General features: G+C 35.3%; 1 protein-coding gene across 4 annotated transcripts in view; it reads right to left on the reverse strand.

The window, feature by feature from the left end:
• Positions 1-23093, reverse strand: part of LOC149568156 (phosphatidylinositol/phosphatidylcholine transfer protein SFH1-like) — a 196171-nt gene that overhangs the window by 117519 nt on the left and 55559 nt on the right. For all 4 annotated transcript variants that reach the window (XM_089821159.1, XM_089821161.1, XM_089821158.1 and 1 more), the window contains 3 exons: positions 12800-12853; positions 12509-12568; positions 12279-12374 (listed from right to left, as the gene is read on the reverse strand). In XM_089821159.1, the coding sequence (XP_089677285.1) occupies positions 12279-12374; positions 12509-12568; positions 12800-12853 (210 nt within the window). The remainder of the gene's footprint in view (positions 1-12278; positions 12375-12508; positions 12569-12799; positions 12854-23093) is intronic.

A 23093-nucleotide genomic window follows, 5' to 3' on the forward strand; every position in this document is an offset into this window, starting at 1 on the left:
CCTGACGGCCTGCAACGGCTCCACCAGTGGCCCCGCCATGGCACCACCGTGGCTCAGCTCCATAGCGGCTACGTCGCCCACCTCCGCTCAGCACATGGGCGGCGGTGTTTTTTTTATTTTTATTTATTTTATTATTTTTTTATTAAAAAATAATAATTTTTCATGCATTTTCAGGGGCCCTATAGTTTTTTTTCCGTAACTTGAGCATACGGACGTATTTTTTTGATCTGAAAAATGCGCCGGAAAGCTGGTTCCAAGACAGAGATATTTGTGCACGCTTTTTTGAGTTTTGGTGCAGTTTGGTTGCCTATTTTGGTAGTCAAAGCTGGATGTTCTGTTTTACACTCCGGGAGGCGTATTTTGAGCATCCGATCTCCGATTTTGGACTTCTTTATATCGCTAGAAAGCTCTTTCTGTGCTCTTTTCAGTGATGCTGGTTGTTGTTCCAAATTCTACTCCAGGCACATTTTATTCAGCCTTCTGTGTTTTTGCATGCTGGTGGATATCCTAGCTATTTCAGGTCCGGAGATCGATTTTGTTGCTTCAGATGCTTCGTTTTGGCTTGTACTTTCTGTTGTACCAGCCTTATGCTTTTTCTGATCATTGTTGATATTTATTGTAAGCATCTTTATGCAAATGCACTGAAATAAAGTACCACTTCTTGCGTTTCGAGATCCTTTTCATCATTGTCATTTGTTGTACTCACACTATTTTATAAAGTGCTATGGGGGGGAATAGTTGATTTCCATTTTGGCCCTCTTCCTTTGTCAAGTGAGTGTCCCTTCCACGACATTAGCCCCATGATGTGTCGATGGCACGTGCCTTTATAGGTGTTTGTACCTCACTCTCGATGTGTTTGGTTCCTGTGTTGTAGGAGATTTTTGGCCCATCTTTTCAGTTGCTTGTCACCTCACCCCGTCTACATTAAGGGGGGGTTATATTGTTGGTTCTAATGCTTCCTTGGTTCGATGGTTCGTTAGTGTGAGCTATGTATTTAGTACCTGATCCTAAATACTAGGCCATTGCAGTGGCTGGCTACCTATGCATTTCGGTGAGATGGATCATCTACCATATAGACACGCTTGGTTCATGCCTTCTATTTCCGTGGAGGTTCTAGAAATCAGCACCTTTTGACAGAGTTTTGCGGCTTTTCATGCTTCAGTGGTTCTCTTCATGATCTCTTCTTGTTCCTTCTTTTGGAACATTCTTTGCTATCTCTTTTTGGAGTAGGGTTTTTCCCATGTGGTTTTCTCTATTTCTCCATTTCATAGAAATTTTGTTGTATTGGGTACCTAATCAGGCCTTGTTGCTGAGACCCACTTTTCTACTTTCATAGCTGTGTTAGGTTAGCTTACCTCCGAGCTCACTTAAGGGGGGGTGTTAGAGTAATTAGTTGTTTTCACTTATTAATTAAATCAAAGTGATTTAATTAATTAAGTTGCCTATTACTCTAGTTTGCTTAAGCTATCTTGTAGGTATATATAATTAATATTTTATTAATTACAATGTGCAACCCTAGCTTTTTTAGGCTTTAGGTTATCCTTTTCGGGTTTCGATCTCCTTTTATAAGGATTGATCTCTTTGTATTTTTCATTAAGAATCCGTTGAATAATATTTTTCTTCTTCGTCTGAGTTTTTAGATCAAACCCTTGCCTCTTCTTGTCTTTTTCTTCTCCGTGACAGGTTTTCTGCATGCAAGTTTTCTTGGGCTACGTGAATTTGTTATGCGCTTTTGCTCAAATCTTACAGATTTGAAAATACAATTGGAAACCATCCTTCTCTCTAGCTCGTATATGTCTCTAATCAAGCTCTCTCTAATCAAGCTCCCTAGAAAGAATATCGTGTAAAACTATGGTGTATAGTTTAGAGAAAGTATTTCCCACCATGATGATTCTATAATTGTTGGGGTTCGACACTAGCTCGACCTTATGAGTTGGATGGATGATATGATGTGACCAAGAGGGGAGAACCCGAGCAAACACCCTATTGAGAAAATTTGTGAGGAACAAGCCCCAAATCGTGATGTCGTTCCTAAAAAGTTCTTCGTGGAACCCTTCCTAATATGCAGCCCTTCTACTATTCATGGACCTAACCACCTTGTTGAGATTGGTGGAGGTGAAAAGGTAATAGTGAGGGGGAGAGGTGACAATTTAGAAAGGTTGGCTAACTAGATTAACTAGATTAACTAGATTAACGATTAATTTAATGTTTTGCTGCTGCATTCATGGCAGCCTTATTTACAAAAAATTCCTCTACTGAGGATATTTACATTATGGAATCTAAATTTTTGCTTCTCTGTATTCAGTTCTAATTCAGATTTGTACATATCCTGCACCATCCAGGATCTATGGAAATGCAAAAGAGAGTTTCCCTGACGAGCATTCCAGTTTTGAATTAGTTTGTTCCTATATGTTGCTTTACTAACAGGAGTCCGCTTGACTCTTTCCTTCTTCATCTGTTGCAAGGCCTAGTTCAAGGCTTCATTGTCTCGGGGCATGGAGCAGCAAGTGTAGTCGAATTTTGGCATGTTTTTAATTAAGAGAAGATGGGATGTCGAGTCTTCTTGTGGGGTGTTTTACGTACTTGCATCCTGTACATTTATTCTAAGAATCTTTTAGGTTTACTAGCAAGTAGTGTGCCCTAGGTTCAGTGTCGAACCCAGCGCTTTGATACCATATGTAACAAACGGTTTTTCATAACAAAAACAAAGACAATTTATAAAGAGATTTTTCCAACATTCATTGAATAGATAACTGAATTCCTTTTCTCATGACATTAACTGTTTTAACTATCAACAATTAACTGATATAACCATGTTCAACTGAGATAACCATATCAATGATCAACTGAAATAACTAGTTTAACAATTAACTGAAAATAACTTTATCCATGATCATCTGAAATAACTAGATTAATGATTAACTAAAGAAAACTGTATCTATGATCAACTAAAATAACTAGACTAACGATTAACTGAAATAACTAGATTAACGATTAACTATATTTTCTACATACAAGTAAGTAAATGCTTATCATGGAAAGAAGAAAAGAAACATAAGAGTATATCCGGTGGGTCTTTAGCTGGTTGTGCAAACCTCGGCTTTTGGTAAGAGGAGAAGCATTGACATAGGCTTAACCTCCCAACCTCAGACCATACTTATCCCCAAAAAATCTATTGAATTAGAAAGGCCCTCCCTACCCCGGGATCGGGCCACCTGAGCATTCTGGTGTTTAGAATGTCTGCACAGTTATGGACGGACATGTCTGCATAACTAGCACCACTGACATCAAGTGATCAATAGATGGCAAACATGCCTTTGAACTACCTTGGCAAAGGTTTTTCTGATGGGTTCAATGATCTGTTCACCACCACTCGACTTGACAACAAGAAACATTTATGGGGATGAGCATGAGCTATTAAGTATGGTTAATTAATTTATTTAATCATATCTGATTCCACTTCCGTGTTCTTGCAGATTTCATCTCACCTCTTCACCTTTACATGGCCATACAATTGGTAAGTTCCAGGTGTTTGGAAATTCTGAGCAATCTGCTCTATTCATTAATTCTAAAAGGATTCATTGAATAGTATATCTTATCACAAACTGTGACTTGAAAGAATATGTTCTTTGAGACCAGCTGAAAACATTATTGAATTCTGATTTCCATATGGTATATTTCAATCAGGTTTTATTGCATTTAAATAGCTCTTTCTCAAGAGGTTCTATCTGATATTATCTATGATGATTGTATCTACAATCTAGCTGTTATGAAAATCGGAAAAACAGTAGCAAATGACATGGAAATATTCAGCAAAGCTTGTAACATGATTGATTACGTAACCTGAGACTATTCTGGAAAAGAAAGAAGTTTGAGCCTAGCTGGCCGCTATGGTTCAGCCTCTCCACAAACATTCTCCAGGTGCAAATATCCAATGTATAAAAGGATCACGTCCTCTACAAAACAGGACTATAACAAAAAGGAACTTGCAAAGTTATAAGCGGCAAAGATTTTCAGATGGTAATTGTAGGTTACTGACTTTGAATGGAAGTCGGGAAAATAAAAGAGAGAATTGGAAAAGGTAGTCATGTGCTTACAAAAATAATACATTTGTCTCTTACTCACGATTTCTTATAACATTATAAAGGTGGCTCTTTGGCTTCTGTAACATGAGAATATCTTGCCAATTAAAAATGCCAAGTGTTCAATCGGTTTCAAACAAGGAAAAGAATAAAAAGATGGAAAAAGAGTTGGAAGGTTATAATTCAAAAATTATTATGATTTATATTTATCTACGTATATGTAAATATATTGGTGAGGTGGCATCATTTGATTATAAGAAAATAATATTATAATGTCACTTCATTTTTATATCTGTGTATGTACATAGGTATATATTATAATAAATTAATAATATGGTGAAAGATTATTTCAAATCTTTTGAGGTACATTTTATATTTTAATTAAATTATTTTATGTATCTTAAATTATTTATTTAATAGCTCATGCGGGTCCTTCTGTTGTATCTTGAAGTTCAAGTCGCTAGGTCCTTGCCAAGGCAATTTAAGGTCATACCTGTCAATCTTGATGACTGGACTAAGCTAATATCTCATTCCGTTGATCCCGTTTAGCAATGCTTCCCCCCTTCATCTTCTCCTGCAATCACCCATGAAACACTTCCACCATAATAACAAGTTCCATTATAATAAATATTTAAAAGACTTTAATTATTAATCATAATTCCAAGATCAAGCAACTGCTAAACATTATATAACAAGTAATGGTTAACGACCATCTTCATTAACAGTTAATACAACGGCTATAAATAACTACCTACTTCACATGATTATGAAAGAAAAACCTGTTAAATCCAACGGCTATGAGCAATTTAAAATTAGGTCAAAAATTGGAATGTAACACTACTGAGATGTGGTCCAAGGCAGGGGGAAGGGAGGACCTGTGAAGAAAAAAGGTGCGCCAAAAGGCCTTCGGAGATTAAAGGAGCGAGATCCGAAGAGACCAACTACAATGCAAGATGGAAGTGCATTTCTTATAGTAAAGAAAGTGGCAGAAAGAGTACTTCAATTGCTCAAAGGAAGTCAAGTGAAGGGTAGAGGTTGTGCTCAACATGCAGTAAAAGGATCTACAGTCGTCATCGTACCATTGGTTTATAAGGCATGAGTTGCTATGAGTGGGAGAAGGGGCCCAACAATTGGTGCGATGGGGGAAAGAAAGTAGGGAAGCCTTCCAAATTTGATGTGGAGAGGCAATTAAACTTGTAGGTGGTGCTCTCAAGGGAGGAGAAACAATATGAAGGAGAACCCTAAGGTGCGTGGTGAAGAGGTCCTAGTCCCCACTGTCAAAGTTAAGGGAGATGCGACAAGGAGGTGAAGTCAAGGAGGGGGGTCATGGGTGCTGGCAGGGGCAAAGGAGGGATGGGAAGCTTGAATGGTGAGGCTAAGGAGGGCATGGCCAGCGAGGGGGAGGTGGGTGACGATGAAGAGATTGATAGAGGAAATGAGAGACGAATGGGACGGGGCATATTCAACCACTCTCACACCCCACAGCAAGGCCAACAAGTGAATGAAGTGGAGCCAAGAAGGCTAGAAAGGTTGTTTAGGACCACCAAGTTCGAGGACTCACACAACTAGAGCAAGTGGTGGTCGTATCTCATAAGGGTCCCAAAGAATCATCTGAGGACCTCTGAAAACCAAGGGGTATCAAATCCAACAAAGAGGTGCTCAATCATGGAGGGAAGTTTGCAAATGCCTAGTCTATGGGTCAAACAAGTGATGTTGTCAAACAAGTTTATGAATGCATCCCCCTTCAACCCATTGTGTATATCATAACGCGAGGAAGTGGGCCAAAAGTAATATACGACAATAAATAGATCTTTTATGTGAGAGGCCATCTGCCAAACCTAGACCCACATAAATCTAGAAAATTTGTCTGAATGAACCACAAAAGTCACATTCTGAAGTTAGTTGTTGACGAAGCAAGCTACCCTGCTAGAACCCCTGACACCCTATAGCTCTAAACCTTGTCTTTGTAAACTGACAACCAAAGAAATCTAATTACACTGAGAGGCGGTTGAGTAGGGCTCTCATGTGTCTCAATGACAAGAAGAAGATCCACTAAACAAACCGCATCATGAAGCAACCTGACAAGGACCAAAAGGTTACATTATCATTCCAACAATTGACATGCAAGGAACCAATGCTATGTTCCTTGATGCTTGACCACCATTTGGCAGTTGTAGGTGCTAGTTTGCCCACCCAACAAGGGGGAAAATGTCACAAATCACTGCTCTAAGGTTCCTTATCATAACCTACTTGCTATCCCGATGTATTGCTTTCCCAAGAGCTTGAACCTATTTAAGTTTTGCTACCTGTGATTTAGAAAGGTCCTCAACAAGATATATCTTCAATGGTAGAGGAAAGAGTTTCCTATGTGCCTTGAGTATGCAAAGTCTATCTGAGGAATTGTGGAATCGTAAAAACAAGGTAGAACCATATATAACCCATGCCTTATCAAGAGATCTATTAGGACGCTCAAGTTGGTTACAAAGAAAAACATATGCCACAACTAGTAGGTCATTGGTGATGAACGGGAGGCCACAGACCTTAAAGTTGAGTTCTCTAGCTCTTCTAGCTTTCTCATCAACAAGTTTGCAGTGGACGAGTGTTTACACCCAAGTAAGAGGAGGGGTAGTCTCACCTTCCTTATAAACTGTTGCCCATGATTTCAACTATGACTCTGTTTCCATTTTCAATGAGGTCTATAAGCTGTCCAATTTGTGTTGCTTTTCTTTAATGTATTTGATCCCTGAAACCTGCTCAAAGTGTGAGTCTATTAATTATTTGCAACCAGCAATCTTAGTTAAGGAAGAGGAAACTGTGACAAAGGTTTTGGTGATCTGATTTCGGTTCAAGTCAAGCTATTGTTTCAGTTTAGCATAATCATTTTCCATATAACACAGTCAGTTGATAGAGCAGAGAATTTCTTTGAGAGGATAATGACTATGTTTTAAAGAGTTTGGTTCTTTGATTCGAGGCTAAAAATATGATCCACTGGTACAAAAATGGAAGAAGCCTCATTCTTAATGCATTGATAGTTTTGCAAAGTGGTTGAGGTCAACCCCCATGTCACCATAGACTATCTCCATTATGTTGCAACAATAGGTGATATGTTGTTAGGTAAAAACAATAATAGTATTGTCTATTATGAAATTTTGCCAATGGCCAAAGAAAAAAAAGCACTCCTAGCCAGAAATCTTGGTCTTCAAGGTGGATTACTTAACATTACTTTGAAGTGTTGCATAGTTTCTTCAATCCCTCACTTGAAGTAGATTTGATTTCATGTTGTTTAGAAGTAGTTTAGTTGGATGAAAGAAATTGTGGATGTTTACCGGTTGACTTCAAAAAAACTAGGCCACTAGCCTCTTACTCGTTGTGTATCTTGTGTGGTTAGCTGGTGAGAGTACTTAACTTCAACTGATATTTAATCTTTACTGTGCATCCATTGATGAGATTGACGAGGAGATATTAATTTGACAATCATTTGACTATACCTTAGAAGTTTGCACTAGGTGGGTAGAGTCGCTAACAAGATTGCATGTTGTATAGTCTAGGTTCATCCATACTCCCTTTCATTCATAGTTACAAATAGAAGTTAAGTTGAGAGCTGAAGAGTTGGGAAAACAAAAACTATATTTTCATTACACATTGTGGAGATAAATCTTTAAAAAGAGTTGATATTCATTGAATGAATAGGAAAAGTCCCCTTAGTGATCCTAGCAAATCACAGTATTTTCTTCAAGCAAGTATCCACAATTGACGAAACCTTGAAGTCATTTCAAGATCTTAGTTTGCAAGCTTAGTTTGAGAGGATTAAGTATTTAGTGTAACTTTGAAATATTGAGTATTTGATTTTGTATGTTGTAGTGGAACAAATCATATCAACGTGAGTTAGGATATGGAATCCTAAGTCCAAGTTGGAATCCGACCTATTCTCAAGATTACCCCTTTTGGTATAGCTTCATTCAAACTCCCTCATAATTCTCAACCACAAGTATAACCTTTTCTTGGTGATTCCTTGTAGAAATTAGGCTTTTGATAGTTGTCTGTCTGCATTTTCAATTGGATTCATCTCTGATTTGAATGTCGTTGCTCTTGCTTCTACAATTTCACCCCTATCTTCATGTATTGCTCAAAATCTATAGACCTCATGCCTACTCCACTGATTAAGATTTCACTTTCCAACTTAAGGACTTAACTGATGTCTCCCTCTTTCTAAGCTCATTGGACTTCTCTCCTCAACAAAAGGGACTGCCCAACCTGACCCTCTCAAGACCTAAGGAAACCTAACTACAACAAAACAAAAAGAGGGGGTGTCGATTTGCAATGGGGTGATGTTGTGAAAACCTCACAACACCACCCATCCTTATTTCATAAGCTATTAGGATAAGATGTAACTTATCAATTGTGATCCTGCCAAGACCTCTTGCTTCTACCATAGCATAAATTTTTGCATTATACTTGGTATAGATCATAAAACTTATCAAACCACCACAAAATATTTCACCTTTTCACCAAGACCTTTGATTCCACTTAATATCTCATCAACCCTGAGGAGATAATCCACAATTCATCTTTACACTTTCAAACTTAGGCTTGTAAGTTTGCAACTTAGCTTGCTTCACTTTATCATCTCCTTGTATAATTGTTCAACTTGTACCACATTTCCTTGGTTATCTGAGAATGTATTACTTTGACAAATTCAGTGTTAGACAATCCACACAAAATAGCATCTTTAGCTTTAGTATTGCTCTCAGGATCTTTCCTATTGAAAGGATCAGTATTAGGAGGTTTAGGCATAGTGTAACTATTTTTCTGACATCCAAGTATCAAATCCTACAAAGGTCAAACAGTTTTCCATTCTTATACTCCAAAATGCATAATTGGTGCAATCAAACAAAGATGTTTTGTTAGAAAAAGATCCCTCCTAACAAGCCATGTGTTCTATCCTCAAGATCTACTTAGACTGATTAAGTCTCTTCCATGAACTTGGCTTTGATGCCACTTAAAGAATACAATTATACTACTAAGAGGGGGTTTTGAATCAGTTTTAGATGCAAACTTCACAACTAATAACTTTTAAACTTCAAACTAAAAAGTGAAAGTAACTGTAACTTGAAACTGAAAGCAATGCAACCACACGAGAGATAATGCGCAAATTTTTACATGGAAACCCAGGATGGGAAAACCAGTGAGAAATGGTTCTGGGATCTATTGTCCCAATCCAACCTTGCAATTAAAGAGTTGCAATTTTTTTTTCAGGCACCAACCCAAGGAATCACCAAAACCCTTTTTATGAGCACCAACTCATCTATGAATTGACCTCCAACATAGAATATACAAGAATAACAATTGATCGCAGTTCTGTGATTTCCTTTATTAAAAATGTGAACAAAGATTTCTGATCCAACGAGATAACTACAATTATTTCACTGCAATGTTACAAACTGAACCCAATTTGAAATAAAAACTATCTCTACGAACTAAATTCAACCTGAAATATTTATATCAATTTCTCTGCAAACTAAATTCAAATAAAAAATAATAGCACTTCTCTGAACTGAAATAATTTAACACTGAGAATTCAATTTCTGAATAATCTTATGACTTGTCTGCAGTTTTAAAACTGATTTGAAAAGCAGATTTCACTGTTAACATAGATTTGTGAAATACTTCAATGGGATCATTGTTTTTCTCTATTATTTATCCATTAAAGAACTACATGAGAGTCACAGTCCTGCTGCCGTTGGGTGCTCAGCAGGGAATCTTTTTACATATTCAATTGATTCAACAAAAACAGTTTCCTGTGCCTGGATTTACAAAACAGATTTACAGTTCTGATCTATTCAGTTACATTTTCTATACAAGGTGTATACAATAAGCATTTTGATCAGCTGTTAAAAACAAGTTTGGAACGAATATTTCTGACACTTGTAAATATATCTATCTTCAAATATTCAGATCCCTTAATGTTTCAATCTGCTTCACACAACATGATTTTGATCACACTTCACACATTCACTTTAAAACTCTTTTCAAACTGCTCTATCACCAACGTATTAATATTCTCATTCACAATTAATCACATCTTTCACAGACTTCACAGCTCCCCCAAACCTTTTGAATGACAATGCTTATTAATGCTGATAGGCATTCTACAATGGCAGAATAGGGGAGTGGGATGGTGTGAGCATGTTAATGTTAACTTTTATTCTTCATGGTTAAATTTGACAACCATCTACATGTCAAAAGTTTAAATCTTATTATAAATAGAATATACTTTTAAAAACAATTTAATAAATAACAAATAAAATATCAGTTTAAATTATAATATTTGCAGATATAAATCATCCATTTTTTAAGAAATTAAAATAAAAAGATTAAGTTAGTAAAAAATTAAATAAAAAGAGATAAAGGAAATATAAATAATTTTAGATGTAGTAAATTAAATTATAATTATTTTGTAGTGGATATTTATCGGCATTTCTTTAGATAGATTTATTTAAGATATCTATACTAGTGTACAAACACCCAAAGTGATCAACTAGCTAGGAATCTTAAAGAAGCTATAAACATTCTCTAAACACCAACCACCACTCAAACCACAACCAAAACTACTTTCCATCGTGGCTTCTCATCATTCATTATTGTGGCTGCCTATATTAATAGAAGATGGTCTCTAGGAATCTACCAAAAGTCTGAATAACATATCATCACAGCACTGGTCAATGATAATGTAATATTATCCAGAGGCAGTTGATCAACCAATCAAATATCAGTCACTGCTGTACCCATCTGCTGTGCATGGTAATTATCCTAATAACACTTATAATCTCCTGCCAATTCTGCAAACTGTCTTCCATGATTAGGCTGAAGCAAAACAGAAAAAGTTTCAAATAGGTGATTTTCTTCTGTAACATATTTTTCTGACAAATGATATTATTCTTAAACAGCAAACTGTCAGCCGACTGGATTGTCGTCGGTGTTTCTGTAGCCGATGGAATGATTGTCGTCGGTGTTTTTGTAGCCGACGGGGTGATTGTCACCGGTGATTCTGTATTCTGTAGCCAACGGGTAAATAGTTTGTAGCGGACATAATGTTTGTGGCCGACAAACTCCTTCGGGAAGGTTCAGCGGATAGTATTTATATCCCGTCTGGGATCATTGTAAATCATCTATCATTCAATCTCATCTTATGAAGCATAATGTAATCTGTTGGCATATGCGAATAATTGAAGGAGTTCTGCTGTTCATTGTCTGTGTGCATTTCTTAATTAACTTATGCGGTAAACACAAACCATATGCATTTTTCTGAAAGTAATCTTTCTTGTGCATTCGTCTTGAATCTATTCACAGATTCCAATCATAAAAAAGGCCTAGATGAACCCAAAAATGATGTATAATACAAGTTACTTCAAAGATACATGATGCAGATTGTACTTCATCAAAAATTAACAAAGTATTATTTCACCATGCAATCCAAACAACAGGATCAGGTATCACTGGCAAAAGTTTCTATATCTGATGAATGCATACAACCTGTATATTGATTTGACATCAATGACAAACTATTGTAAATTTGTAACAACTGAAACCTAGAAGTCCTTAAGATTCAGCACAAATTCTGAAAATCAAAAATAAGTTCCTGACACTAATCACAAATTTAGCTGGAAACCATGAAATTTTGTGTCTTATGATTTCATAACCAGGAGTGTTTTTTTCCCTCTAGCTAAAAGATGAACCACCTTATAAAATTCTTTTCTAGAAGTCTTTTAAAATTTCTTTTCTTTCAATATTTGACTTTGTTCCCTTATATTAGGAACACCTTATAAAACAACTTAGTCATATTTTAAAATCATTTTACCAAATTCTTTATGGAGCTTTCTATTTAATAATAAATTATCAGTTATCGTTGTCTTTTTAGAATATTAGAATAATTGTTCAACAACTTAATTAATGCCTAGATACTGAAAGAACGGTAGGTTTCTATCTAGAAAAGAGTGTTGCCTAGCTAGAAACAATCTATAATTGAAATAAGATGCTAAATAGTATTTTTAATCAAGATTCCTGAACAAACTTCCATCACATGTTCTTTTCCTCAATGTGATGTTAGGCACTCATAAACAACCATCTATAAAATAACAAAGCCTGGATGTGCAATACACAAACCAATTCAATTTTCCATAATTCGCAATGACAGACCTTAAGGCGGCTTATTGCAGAGAACTTCAGTCCTGTCATGTCCAAAACTTTCAAGCAAGTACCAATATAACTCCCATGTTTCTTTGTTGCTTCTGGCTATCAGAATAGATCAAATACCAGGTTAAAAATTATCTGCAAATTAAAATGCAAAATACAAATTGACAAGAAAATTTGTTGCTACAAAATATTATTCAAATTTTCCTCAACAAAAAACTATGGATGTAACTAACCAACAGAATGCAATCTCGATACTCATTGATCTGTATATGGGACTGCACATACTTATCCTCCTGAATAATATCAAAAAATTATCAAATGTTTTTAGACATCCCACAAACAGATATACAATTATCAAGGAAAAAAAGAAATAATCCTATGCTTATTTCAAGCATATACTCAGAAAACCTTGACATAATTAATGACAAATGACAAATGTTATTAGTGCATGAGATATAACCAAAATATAAATTAGAGATTACAAGAGATAGGTTAAAAAGGACTTTATTTGAAATTAGTCTTACAGATGCTTTATCAAATGTGCTCAGCCCCACACCAATAGCAAAAACAGGAAGTCCCTGCAAAATGCTACTTTGAAGTTAGAAATAGCTCAAGAAATGGAAATGCATTCATTATTAAAATGAACTAAATCAAATTTTACGTCATAGATATATACCTTAAACAAACTAAAATAGCTATAATTTGAATCAGAGTTCCCAAACTCACCACAAGTTGGCGAGCAGAGTCAACTCTGTCGAGTTTCGACAACTTGGCTGCTTGGCTCACCAACTTTTCTGGCATGACTCACCCAACTTGCCAAGTTCTCATTACTAGCCCAACTCACCGAGTTTGAGTATACACTTGCAAGTCTACTCTACAATTCAATACTTTGCTCAGAGGTTGGTAGGATTTATACAAATATAACATTTAAGAATAAGTTTTCTTGTACTTTAAGTTATATTTGTATAAATATTATCAGGATGTTTGAGATAGGCTCCAGCTTAGGAGTTAGGATGCAAAATCTAGATTTTGTGGTTTTCCAAGAACTTCCGAACTCGGCCAACTTTCAAGATTCGGCACGACTTCAGCACTCTAACCCCCCATGACCTATTCTAGCTTTCTATGGTCAAATTAAAGGTAGAACAAGGATTGTCTAAAGGTTTTAAGCTTTTAACTAATTTCATCCAAAATCCCTTTGGTTTCAATTCCATTTCCTGACAAACTTAGCTACAATTTACATTTTACATATATGATGGATTTATCATTTGTGTTCCTTGTTTATGTATGTCATAACAAATTAGCTTCTATTTGAAGATGCTATAGTGTCTTTAAGTTTTATTCAATAATGGGTGCACAAAACAAGTTTTAAATTATTATAAAACTCTAGATTTCAAAGGATTTTTTCATTTTGCCAAGTCATAGCCAAATTAGGAGTACTATGATTTGAATTATGTGCATGGTTGACATTTGCACAAAAAAACCACCTGAAAATAAATTACATATCAATGACTGAAATAAAAAAACTGCCAAATTGTACTTGTCGCCCCCTACTTCTATGAAAAATTATTTCTAATTAGTATGTTAAACAAAGTGTCCATTTATAGAATGATTTTGATTTTATTGTCCTTATCTATTACGCTATTTCATCTTTTTCAAATAAAAGAAAACCTGGTGTATAAATAGATTGATTGACAGTTCAGGTTCATGTTTGTGTTTGGGGTTTGGGTTTGGTGATTGTCCCTTTTGTCCCTAAGGTTCTATTAAGTACCAGAATTTGCACCCGCTATTGAACTAAATGAGTTTAGTAATTCTGGTATAACATGGGAATCATTTCGATGTGGGACATGCAGTTGAAGTGAGACCTCTGGTTTCTAGGCCGGTTCCTATCAGATGCTTCACCCAAAACTTGAAAACTTATGAGGGAAAGGGATAGAAAGATAAAGGAAAACAAAAACTAAACCTATGGTGATGCACCTAAAGTTCGTATCAGTGATATTCAGAGAACTTGTACATTTGAAAACCATGAAACAATTTTCAAACTCACACAACTTGCCTAACACATGCATGCACATAAATATTTTGCAGAAGGGTTGGAATGGATATTTGCTAAGTAAAGGAAAATTAATCTTTCACAATAGAGAAAACATTGATGGAGCCCTATTTTATTCCCAAAAAATAAAGGCTCCATTTAAGATATGATATTGGAGACTTGATGAAGTATTATGGCTTGACAAATATATTTACTATTATCACCAGATTTTTTATTTATTTTGATCCATCCCACTTCAATAGCTTAGTTCTTTACCAATATTCTGCTAATAAACAAGGTTAGAAGTCATCGTCTTATACTATACAATTTCAGAGCCTCCACTTAGCAACAAGGAGAGATGTTAACAAGCAACATAAATACATCGTCATTGTTGATGACTAATGATATGAGACTCTGTCATGTATGAAGAGTATATAATGAGTTCTAGTTGATACAGTCATATGATGCAACAGAAGAGCGACTAGTAGAAATATACCAAAGCAATTCCTGGTTTAGTGAGGACATCCAATGATGTTCTTACACAAACAGAGGTAAAGGACCCCAAAGCTTTAGTAATCCCAACATTTCCACTATTAATGGGAATTCGCTATCTAATATCTCAAAGTTTGGTTCTGTCCAAAGTTTCTCTCCAATGAATGGAATGTGATATGATAGTTCTTTTCATTCTCTACCTACTTCTAGTTCACATGCACCTGGAATATTGTTTTCAAAATACCTACTACTACTGGAGGGTGTCTTGTCGTTGCATTTGGGTTAAAATATCATTATGTGTTGAATGAAATTGGACATTGTCACTATTAAGATGTGCTTTTGGTTTGGTCCCGTGTGACTGCTATGAGTACTATGAATCACCAATGTTACCATAAGACATGAGTTGCTATTGGGCTGTTGAATTTTCAGAGCACCTGCCTTCATAATGTTTCCAAGAAGTCATACCTACGTGGCTAATCATCCCCATAATACTCTTCTGCATTTTACTATGTCTTCCTCTTGTATTTTATGATATAGTATTGCACAATCCCTCGAACTATGAATAGGCATCATTTCAGAAGTATACTTCCGGCAAAATATTAAACACACCATAGAAAAATTACTTCTAAATACAACACACACCATGGAGCTTTCTAAACATGATGATATGTATGCACGACATTTAAAGGATGCCATGCCAGAAAATGGTGGATGGTGTTGATCATGCTTTGTGAGATGCACACAGATGAAGAATTAGACGTCATTCACGCATGTTTGAAGATGACTCCATATGATAAAGGGTTTCACAAAACGATGGATGATGTCGAATGGGACTTGCCAAATCACGCTTGTGGAGGAAGATGTTGAAGGAAGCAAAGAGTTTGAAGGAGAATGAAGGTATGGTCGGGCGATGATGTATGCACAATACTCAGCAATTGAACCATGGGACATTGGAGATGCATCGCGTGAGCAGAAGAATTGAAAATAAATTAATTATATACAATTTGAGTATATTGAAGGTAAAGGTGCTCAAAACTAAACATTAATAAGAACAATCACAGAGAGTAATTGGACAAAACATTTGTTCATGGGAGACTATTTGAGGCAAATAAAATAAATATTCACCCATTTCCAAAAAGCCCATCGAGAACAATTAAGTTCCAAGGTAATTAACGTTGCAAACAAAAGAAATTAAAATATGACAAGGTGCAACAAACTTTAGAGGATGTAAATTTCAGTTATAACTTTTCATATGAAAAGACATATCCTTAAAATAAGAGGATATAAATAGAAGGTGAAATGTAAATGAAAGACATATTAAGAACACTCATATTCTACATAAAGTATTTTATATTGCTTGTACGGAGGGATAAGGAATTTAATATGACTTTGAAATATAAATTCAATTATTTTATTTTAATAATAAAATAAAAAGTCCTTTGTTTATTTCTAAATGGCATGGAGATTTAAACTGCAAATGAATCATCCTTTGTAATTATTTTTTGGAATTACGTATACAATTTAAATATCAAATAAGTGGACATGGTCATTTAGCATTTTAAATTTGGTCATCACAGATATTGTGAAATATCAAATTGTTTCCTATCTGTATCCAGTTTGCCTCCCTACCAAAGGAGTTAAAACTCAATCTGGACTAATTTAAGATTGCATAAATATTTGATCTGTCGCATCTTGATTATTTAATTGTTGGGAGTATAAGTGCATAGAACATTTTAAAGTTGTACATTAAAATTCATTGAAGTTGACTCTATTGCCCGGATGAGCAGAGGCACTGATCTTTCTATTATTGAAGTCAGAAAATCTATATGCTTCCTTCCTACAAGCATCAAATTTATTATTATTCAATTAAACAAAACATCCAACCATTACTTAATATTCAGTTTCATTTTGATCGAGTTTGAGAACCTTGCCAGTCAAAGCACTAAGTTTAATTTCACTTTAGAGAAAACGTCTGAACTAGGTGATCAAGTTCGAGGAGAAGGCCTACCCACCTAGGTGTAGCAGAGCCTGAAGTGCAGGGGAATCGATAAGTATTCTTGTTTGTTGGCCAGAACTGATTGAGAAGTCCTATCGAAGAAGTGGAAAGCTCTTGGATTCCCTATCTACGGTTTTGGGAACCAACAAATTGATGACTCTACTAGGGAGAGTTGCTTGCAACAAGTGTTGTGCAGTTACTCAGAGTTTCAGATTTCGTAAGACCAGAATCAAAAGGTAGTTATATCAATTTCTTTAGAAGCGTATTCTGTTGGAAGTGAGAACCCGGAAGATCAATACATTCCTCGAAAGAGATGGCATTCTATTTAATAAAGTTTCAATTGGTAGCTCTGCTGAGGGAGATGACTCAGAAGGAAATGATTTAATTACCTAACATGGACAATATGTACTATGATCAAGAAGCGGATCTATGTTACACCATGGAGAATGTAGACATACATCTCCTGGATGTATTTTTCAATTTGGAAAGATATGAAGGTGAGACATCGGCACACTTATTTATAAGGATGGTGGATATTTTTCATGAAGTACCTTCAGACATCATGCCTTCACGCAAGGAATTGATAAGACAGTTTCGTGAGTTACGAATCTCACCAGAAGATCTTGATTTAATGCTTCTCTTCCAAATATTCGATGAAAGTCAAAGTTATATATCTCCTTTGGATGCATATTTGAATTTAGAAAAGCAAGAAGATGAATCTGCAACACAATTCTTCATAAGGATGTTTAATGTCTATCAAGAAATACATTCAAAATACAGACCTCCATCATCTAATCTTCTCAAAAAGATGTAGGATTTAGGTCTCTTATATGATCATCAGTTTCTTAACTTTCTCAAACTTATGGATAATGAACTAGTTGCAGAGGAAAATGAATGCGAGACTAAAGTAACATGAGTCAAATGAAGTTTCAGATTCAAATGGAGATGAAAATTTTGAACATCCTGAAGGAGAATCAGCCCATGATGATACTTATATGCCTACAGATGATAGTGAATTTGAAAATGAGAAAGAGGATTCTCTTAGTGTGGAAGAAATCTCAGCCTTGTTAGATCTGGAATATCAGAAGCATGTTGAGAAAAATGGCTCAAATCTTTTCTCGAATCACCATGGTGAGCAAGGCGATGGATTAGTGCATTCTCAAGAGGTATTGGATGAAAGAGACGATCATTCTGAGCAATCGTATAGTGAGGATGAAGTAGAACATCATATGGTGTATGAACAAGAGGAAAGTTCAAAAGATAATGTTGATGAAGACATTAGTCTTCTTGATGACATAAGTGATGATCCAAATGAAAGCTCTCATGATAATATGGTTGAATTCTCTATATTCTTGAACCCATTGTTTGAAGAAGAAGTAATTGAAGATAGGTCTGAATTTTTTGTGTTCTTGAATCCTTTATTTGAGTAAGATTTTCCATGCAGCCAATCCATCAGCACCATGATGAAGATAGAAGGCCTAATGACAGCTTTGAAGATGATGAAACTCCAGATATGAATGAGGAGGTGTATTTAGCAAAGGAGTCATGCACTAGTTCATCCTATGAGGAGGGGTTGTTTCAAACATGTAAAGGAGATACAAAATCAGATATGTGTGAAGAGGAGATTGCATTGAAGTATGGTGTTTAAAATTTCCAAAGTATCCTAGCTGATCAAACTCTTGGTGAAAAAGAAAATGTACTTCTAGAAGATAAGGCATTCTCAAAGCCTTGCTATGAAGAGAAACAATATTTGAAGTATGGCGCAAATTGTGTAGAGAAAGGCATTCAAGAAGATGTTTGTGCAACTGATCAAATACATGACTATGGGGATCTTCTATTCAGAAAAGACCACATTGCAGCTCATGATCTCTCAAAGGCAAGTAAGACGGGTACCAAAAACTTTATTGATGAAATGGAGCCAATAAATATTCTTCATGAGGATGGTGCACCTATTACAAGTCTGATATTTGGGCAGCAGACTAAAATGATGAAGGAAAGCATACCATGATCAGAAGAAAGAAGGTGTTACATGATCAGAATCGAGTGTTTGATAAAGGGAAAAACCTATGTTCACTTTTGGGGGGCCTGGGGCCACCCAATTTCACCGTGCATCATGTTAAGCATGGATGCTCGTTCTACTCCTCCAGAGATAGCTGGAATCTCATCATGCCCGCATAGGGTATGTGACCCCAACAAGAGCCACTGATGGAGCCCTATTTTATTCCCAAAAAATAAAGCCTCCATTTAAGAGATGATATTGGAGACTTGATGAAGTATTATGGCTTGACAAATATATTTACTATTATCACCAGATTTTTTATTTATTTTGATCCATCCCACTTCAATAGCTTAGTTCTTTACCAATATTCTGCTAATAAATAGGGTTGGAAGTCATCGTCTTATACTATACAATTTAAGAGCCTCCACTTAGCAACAAGGAGAGATGTTAACAAGCAACATAAATACAGTGTCATTATTGATGACTAATGATATGAGACTCTGTCATGTATGAAGAGTATATAATGAGTTCTAGTTGATACAGTCATATGAAGCAACAGAAGAGCAACTAGTAGAAATATGCAAAGAAATTGGACCTTTTTTAATATTTAGAAATATACCAAAGCAGTTCCTAGTTCAGTGAGCAAATCCAATGATGTTCTAACAAAAACAAAGATAAAGGACCCCAAAGCTTTAGTAATCCCAACATGTCCACTATTAATGGGAATTCACTATCTAATATCTCAAAGTCTGGTTTTGTCCAAAATTTCTCTCCAATGAATGGAATGTGACATGATAGTTCTTTTCATTCTTTACCTACTTCCAGTTCACATACACCTGGAATATTGTTTTCGGAATACCTACTGCTACTGGAGGGTGTCCTGTTGTTGCATTTGGGTTAAAATATAACTGTGTTGAATGAAATTGGACACTGTCACTATTAAGACGTGCTTCTAGTTTGGTCCAGTGTGACTGCTATGAGTACTATGAATCACCAATGTTACCATGAGCCATGAGTTGCTATTGGGCTGTTGAATTTTCAGAGCACCTGCCTTCATAATGTTTCCAAGAAGTCATACCTGCGTGGCTAATCATCCCCATAATACTCTTTTGCATTTTACTATGTCTTCCTCTTGTATTTTATGATATAGTATCGCACAATCCCTCAAACTATGAATAGGCATCATTTCAGAAGTATACTTCCGGCAAAATATTAAATGCACCATAGAAAACTTACTTCTAAATACAACGCACACCGTGGAGTATTCTAGACATGATGATATGCATGCACGACATTTAAAGGATGCCATGCCAAAAAATGGTGGATGGTGTCGATCATGCTTTGTGAGATGCACACAGATGAAGAATTAGATGCCATTCACGCACATCTGAAGATGACTCCATATCATAAAGGGTTTCACAAAACAATGGATGATGTCGAATGGGACTTGCCAGATCACACCTGTGGAGGAAGATGTTTAAGAAAGCAAAGAGTTTGAAGCAGAATGAAGGTCATGGTCAGGCGATGATGTGTGCACAATACTCAGCAATTGAATCGTGGGACATTGGAGATGCATCACATGAGCAAAAGAATTGAAAATAAATTAATTATATACAATCTGAGTACATTGAAGGTAAAGGTGCTCAAAACTAAACATTCACAAGAACAATCACGGAGAGTAATTGGACAAAACACTTGTTCACGGGAGACTATTTGAGGCAAATAAAATAAAAATTCATCCATTTCCAAAAAGCTCATCGAGAACAATTAAGTTCCAAGGTAATTAACGTTGCAAACAAAAGAAATTAAAATATGAAGAGGTGTGACAAACTTTAGAGGATGTAAATTTTAGTTATAACTTTTCGTATGAAAAGACATCCTTAAAATAAGAGGATATAAATAGAAGATGAAATGTAGATGAAAGACATATTTGGAACATTCATATTCTACATAAAGTATTTTAAATTACTTGTATGGAGGGATAAGGAATTTAATATGACTTTGTAATATAAATTCAATTATTTTATTTTAATAATGAAATAAAAAGTCCTTTGTTTATTTCTAAATGGCATGGAGATTTAAACTGCAGATAAATCGTCCCTTGTAATTATTTTTTGAAATTTTGTATACAATTTAAATATCGGATAAGTTGACATGGTCATTTAGCATTTTAAATTTGATCATCACAGATATTGTGAAATATCAAATTGTTTCCTATCTATATCAAGTTTGTCTCCCTACTAAAGGAGTTAAAACTCAGTCTAGACTAATTTAGGATTGCATAAATATTTGATCTATTGCATCTTGATTATTTAATTGTTGGCAGTATAAGTGCATAGAACATTATAAAGTTGTACGTTAAAATTCACTAAAATTGACTCTATTGCCCGGATGAGCAAAGGCACTGATCTTTCTATTATTGATGTTAAAAAATCTATATGCTTCCTTCCTACAAGCATCAAATTTATTATTATTCAATTATACAAAACATCCAACCATTATTCAGTATTCAGTTTCATTTTGATCGAGTTCGAGGACCTTGCCTGTCAAAGAACTCCTATGTTTAATTTCACTTTAGAAAACCTCTAAACCAGGTGATCAAGTTTGAGGAGAAGGTCTATCCACCTAGGTGTAGCAGAGCCTGAAGTGCAGGGAAATCGAAAAGTACTCCTATTCGTTGGCCAGAACTAATTGAGAAGTCCTATTGGAGAAGTGGAAAGCTCTTGGATTCCCAATCTGCTGTTTTGGGAACCAACACACATTACATCAACTCTACACAACCTGCAAACTGTGCCATACATTTATCACAGAAAAAGTACAAAAGTGAGACAAAACTGAAAGGAAAATAAGGCTTTCACTAACAGTTTGATCAAATCACATGAACACAACTCTGCAAATGAGAAAAAGATGATAAAAATTATGCCAAAATAGTCTCCAAGGTAGCTTTTGAATATCATAAATTGAGTTACAGAATCATGCAAAAAAATTCCCAAAGGGTAGAGAAAAATCACTAAGAGCCAAAATTGCATAAGAGAGAACTCCTTACAAATGAGCTAAAAACTCATTAAGTACTAACTTGAACTCCACCTCTTGTGGTCGAATCCAACCAAAAAGGCCAAAAAATAGGAGTCAAAGCTCACTGAAAAGAAGTCCTTCATTTGGAAAAAGTAACTCCATCTAACAAAGAACTCAACAGCTCATCAAAACGGACCTTAAAACACTCCAACTGCTCTTAAATGGCCTTTAAAAATTGGGAGAAAGCCAAATCCGAACTTCCTAGAATGACTCCACAACTCTTAGATTTCCTCCATTTGTTTCCAACAAATTGAACTTCTCCTTCTTCATCAATGCAAATCCATTCCTCTACCTTTATGAGCCCCGTTAAACTTGGCGATAATACCCTTGCTCAACTCTTATATTTGCACTTAAATTAATTATTGATTAATTGATTTATAATGACATCAATCAATCAATAATAATAACAATTTATTAAAATGCAAACATAAAAAATACTTAATAATATGATAATATATTACCTGACATATTTCAAAGCAACATATTATCATATTATAAAGTATATCATCTATTTAAAAATTATGTTTTATTATTAATATAATAATACATTACATAAAATATCATAACTAATGTATAATTATATAAATAATAAAACATCTAGCCTTTCTATACTCAACATAGCTCGACATTAGGTTGCGGATTCCAAATAGAATGCAAAAGAAATGAGGAAAACATAAAAACCTTATGGACATTTTTCGTCCTCATTCGAAACATATGAAGTTTGAGGAAAATGTTGAGAGAGGGTTTTGAAAATGCTGTCAATATGCTTTGGTGCAATATGGAACCTAAATCTGAACTTTTTCCACCATAAAAATTGACTCTCCTGCTGCTGTCATGACTGATGTGTTTACTTGGAATTCTTTAGCTTGAATTTTGGCATAAAATAGGGTCGATTTGAGCCATTTCTGGAGCTAAACGTGTTTGATTTTATGCATTTTCACACGCCATTCTGGAGTCTTTTTCCAGCTGCGATTCGGTCTTTGAAACATATGTGGTTTTTCTTTGCTGATATTTCTAACGCCATCTGGAGTCTTTTAAACTACAATTGAGTCTTCACTATGCAGCCATAAGTTATTTTTGGAGTTGAACTTGGAGTTTTTATATCCTCTTATGCAACATGGGTTTTGATTATTCTCCATTTATTCATCTGTCTGCTATATAAGTTACTATCATTTTTTATTTTTTTATATCAGAGATCTCCAACTCGAACCCTTGTTGTAATCTTTT

Source organism: Cupressus sempervirens, chromosome 3, assembly GCF_028749045.1.
Source record: "Cupressus sempervirens isolate cs-2001-9-10 chromosome 3, ASM2874904v1, whole genome shotgun sequence".
In the NCBI taxonomy this organism is placed as follows: domain Eukaryota; kingdom Viridiplantae; phylum Streptophyta; class Pinopsida; order Cupressales; family Cupressaceae; genus Cupressus; species Cupressus sempervirens.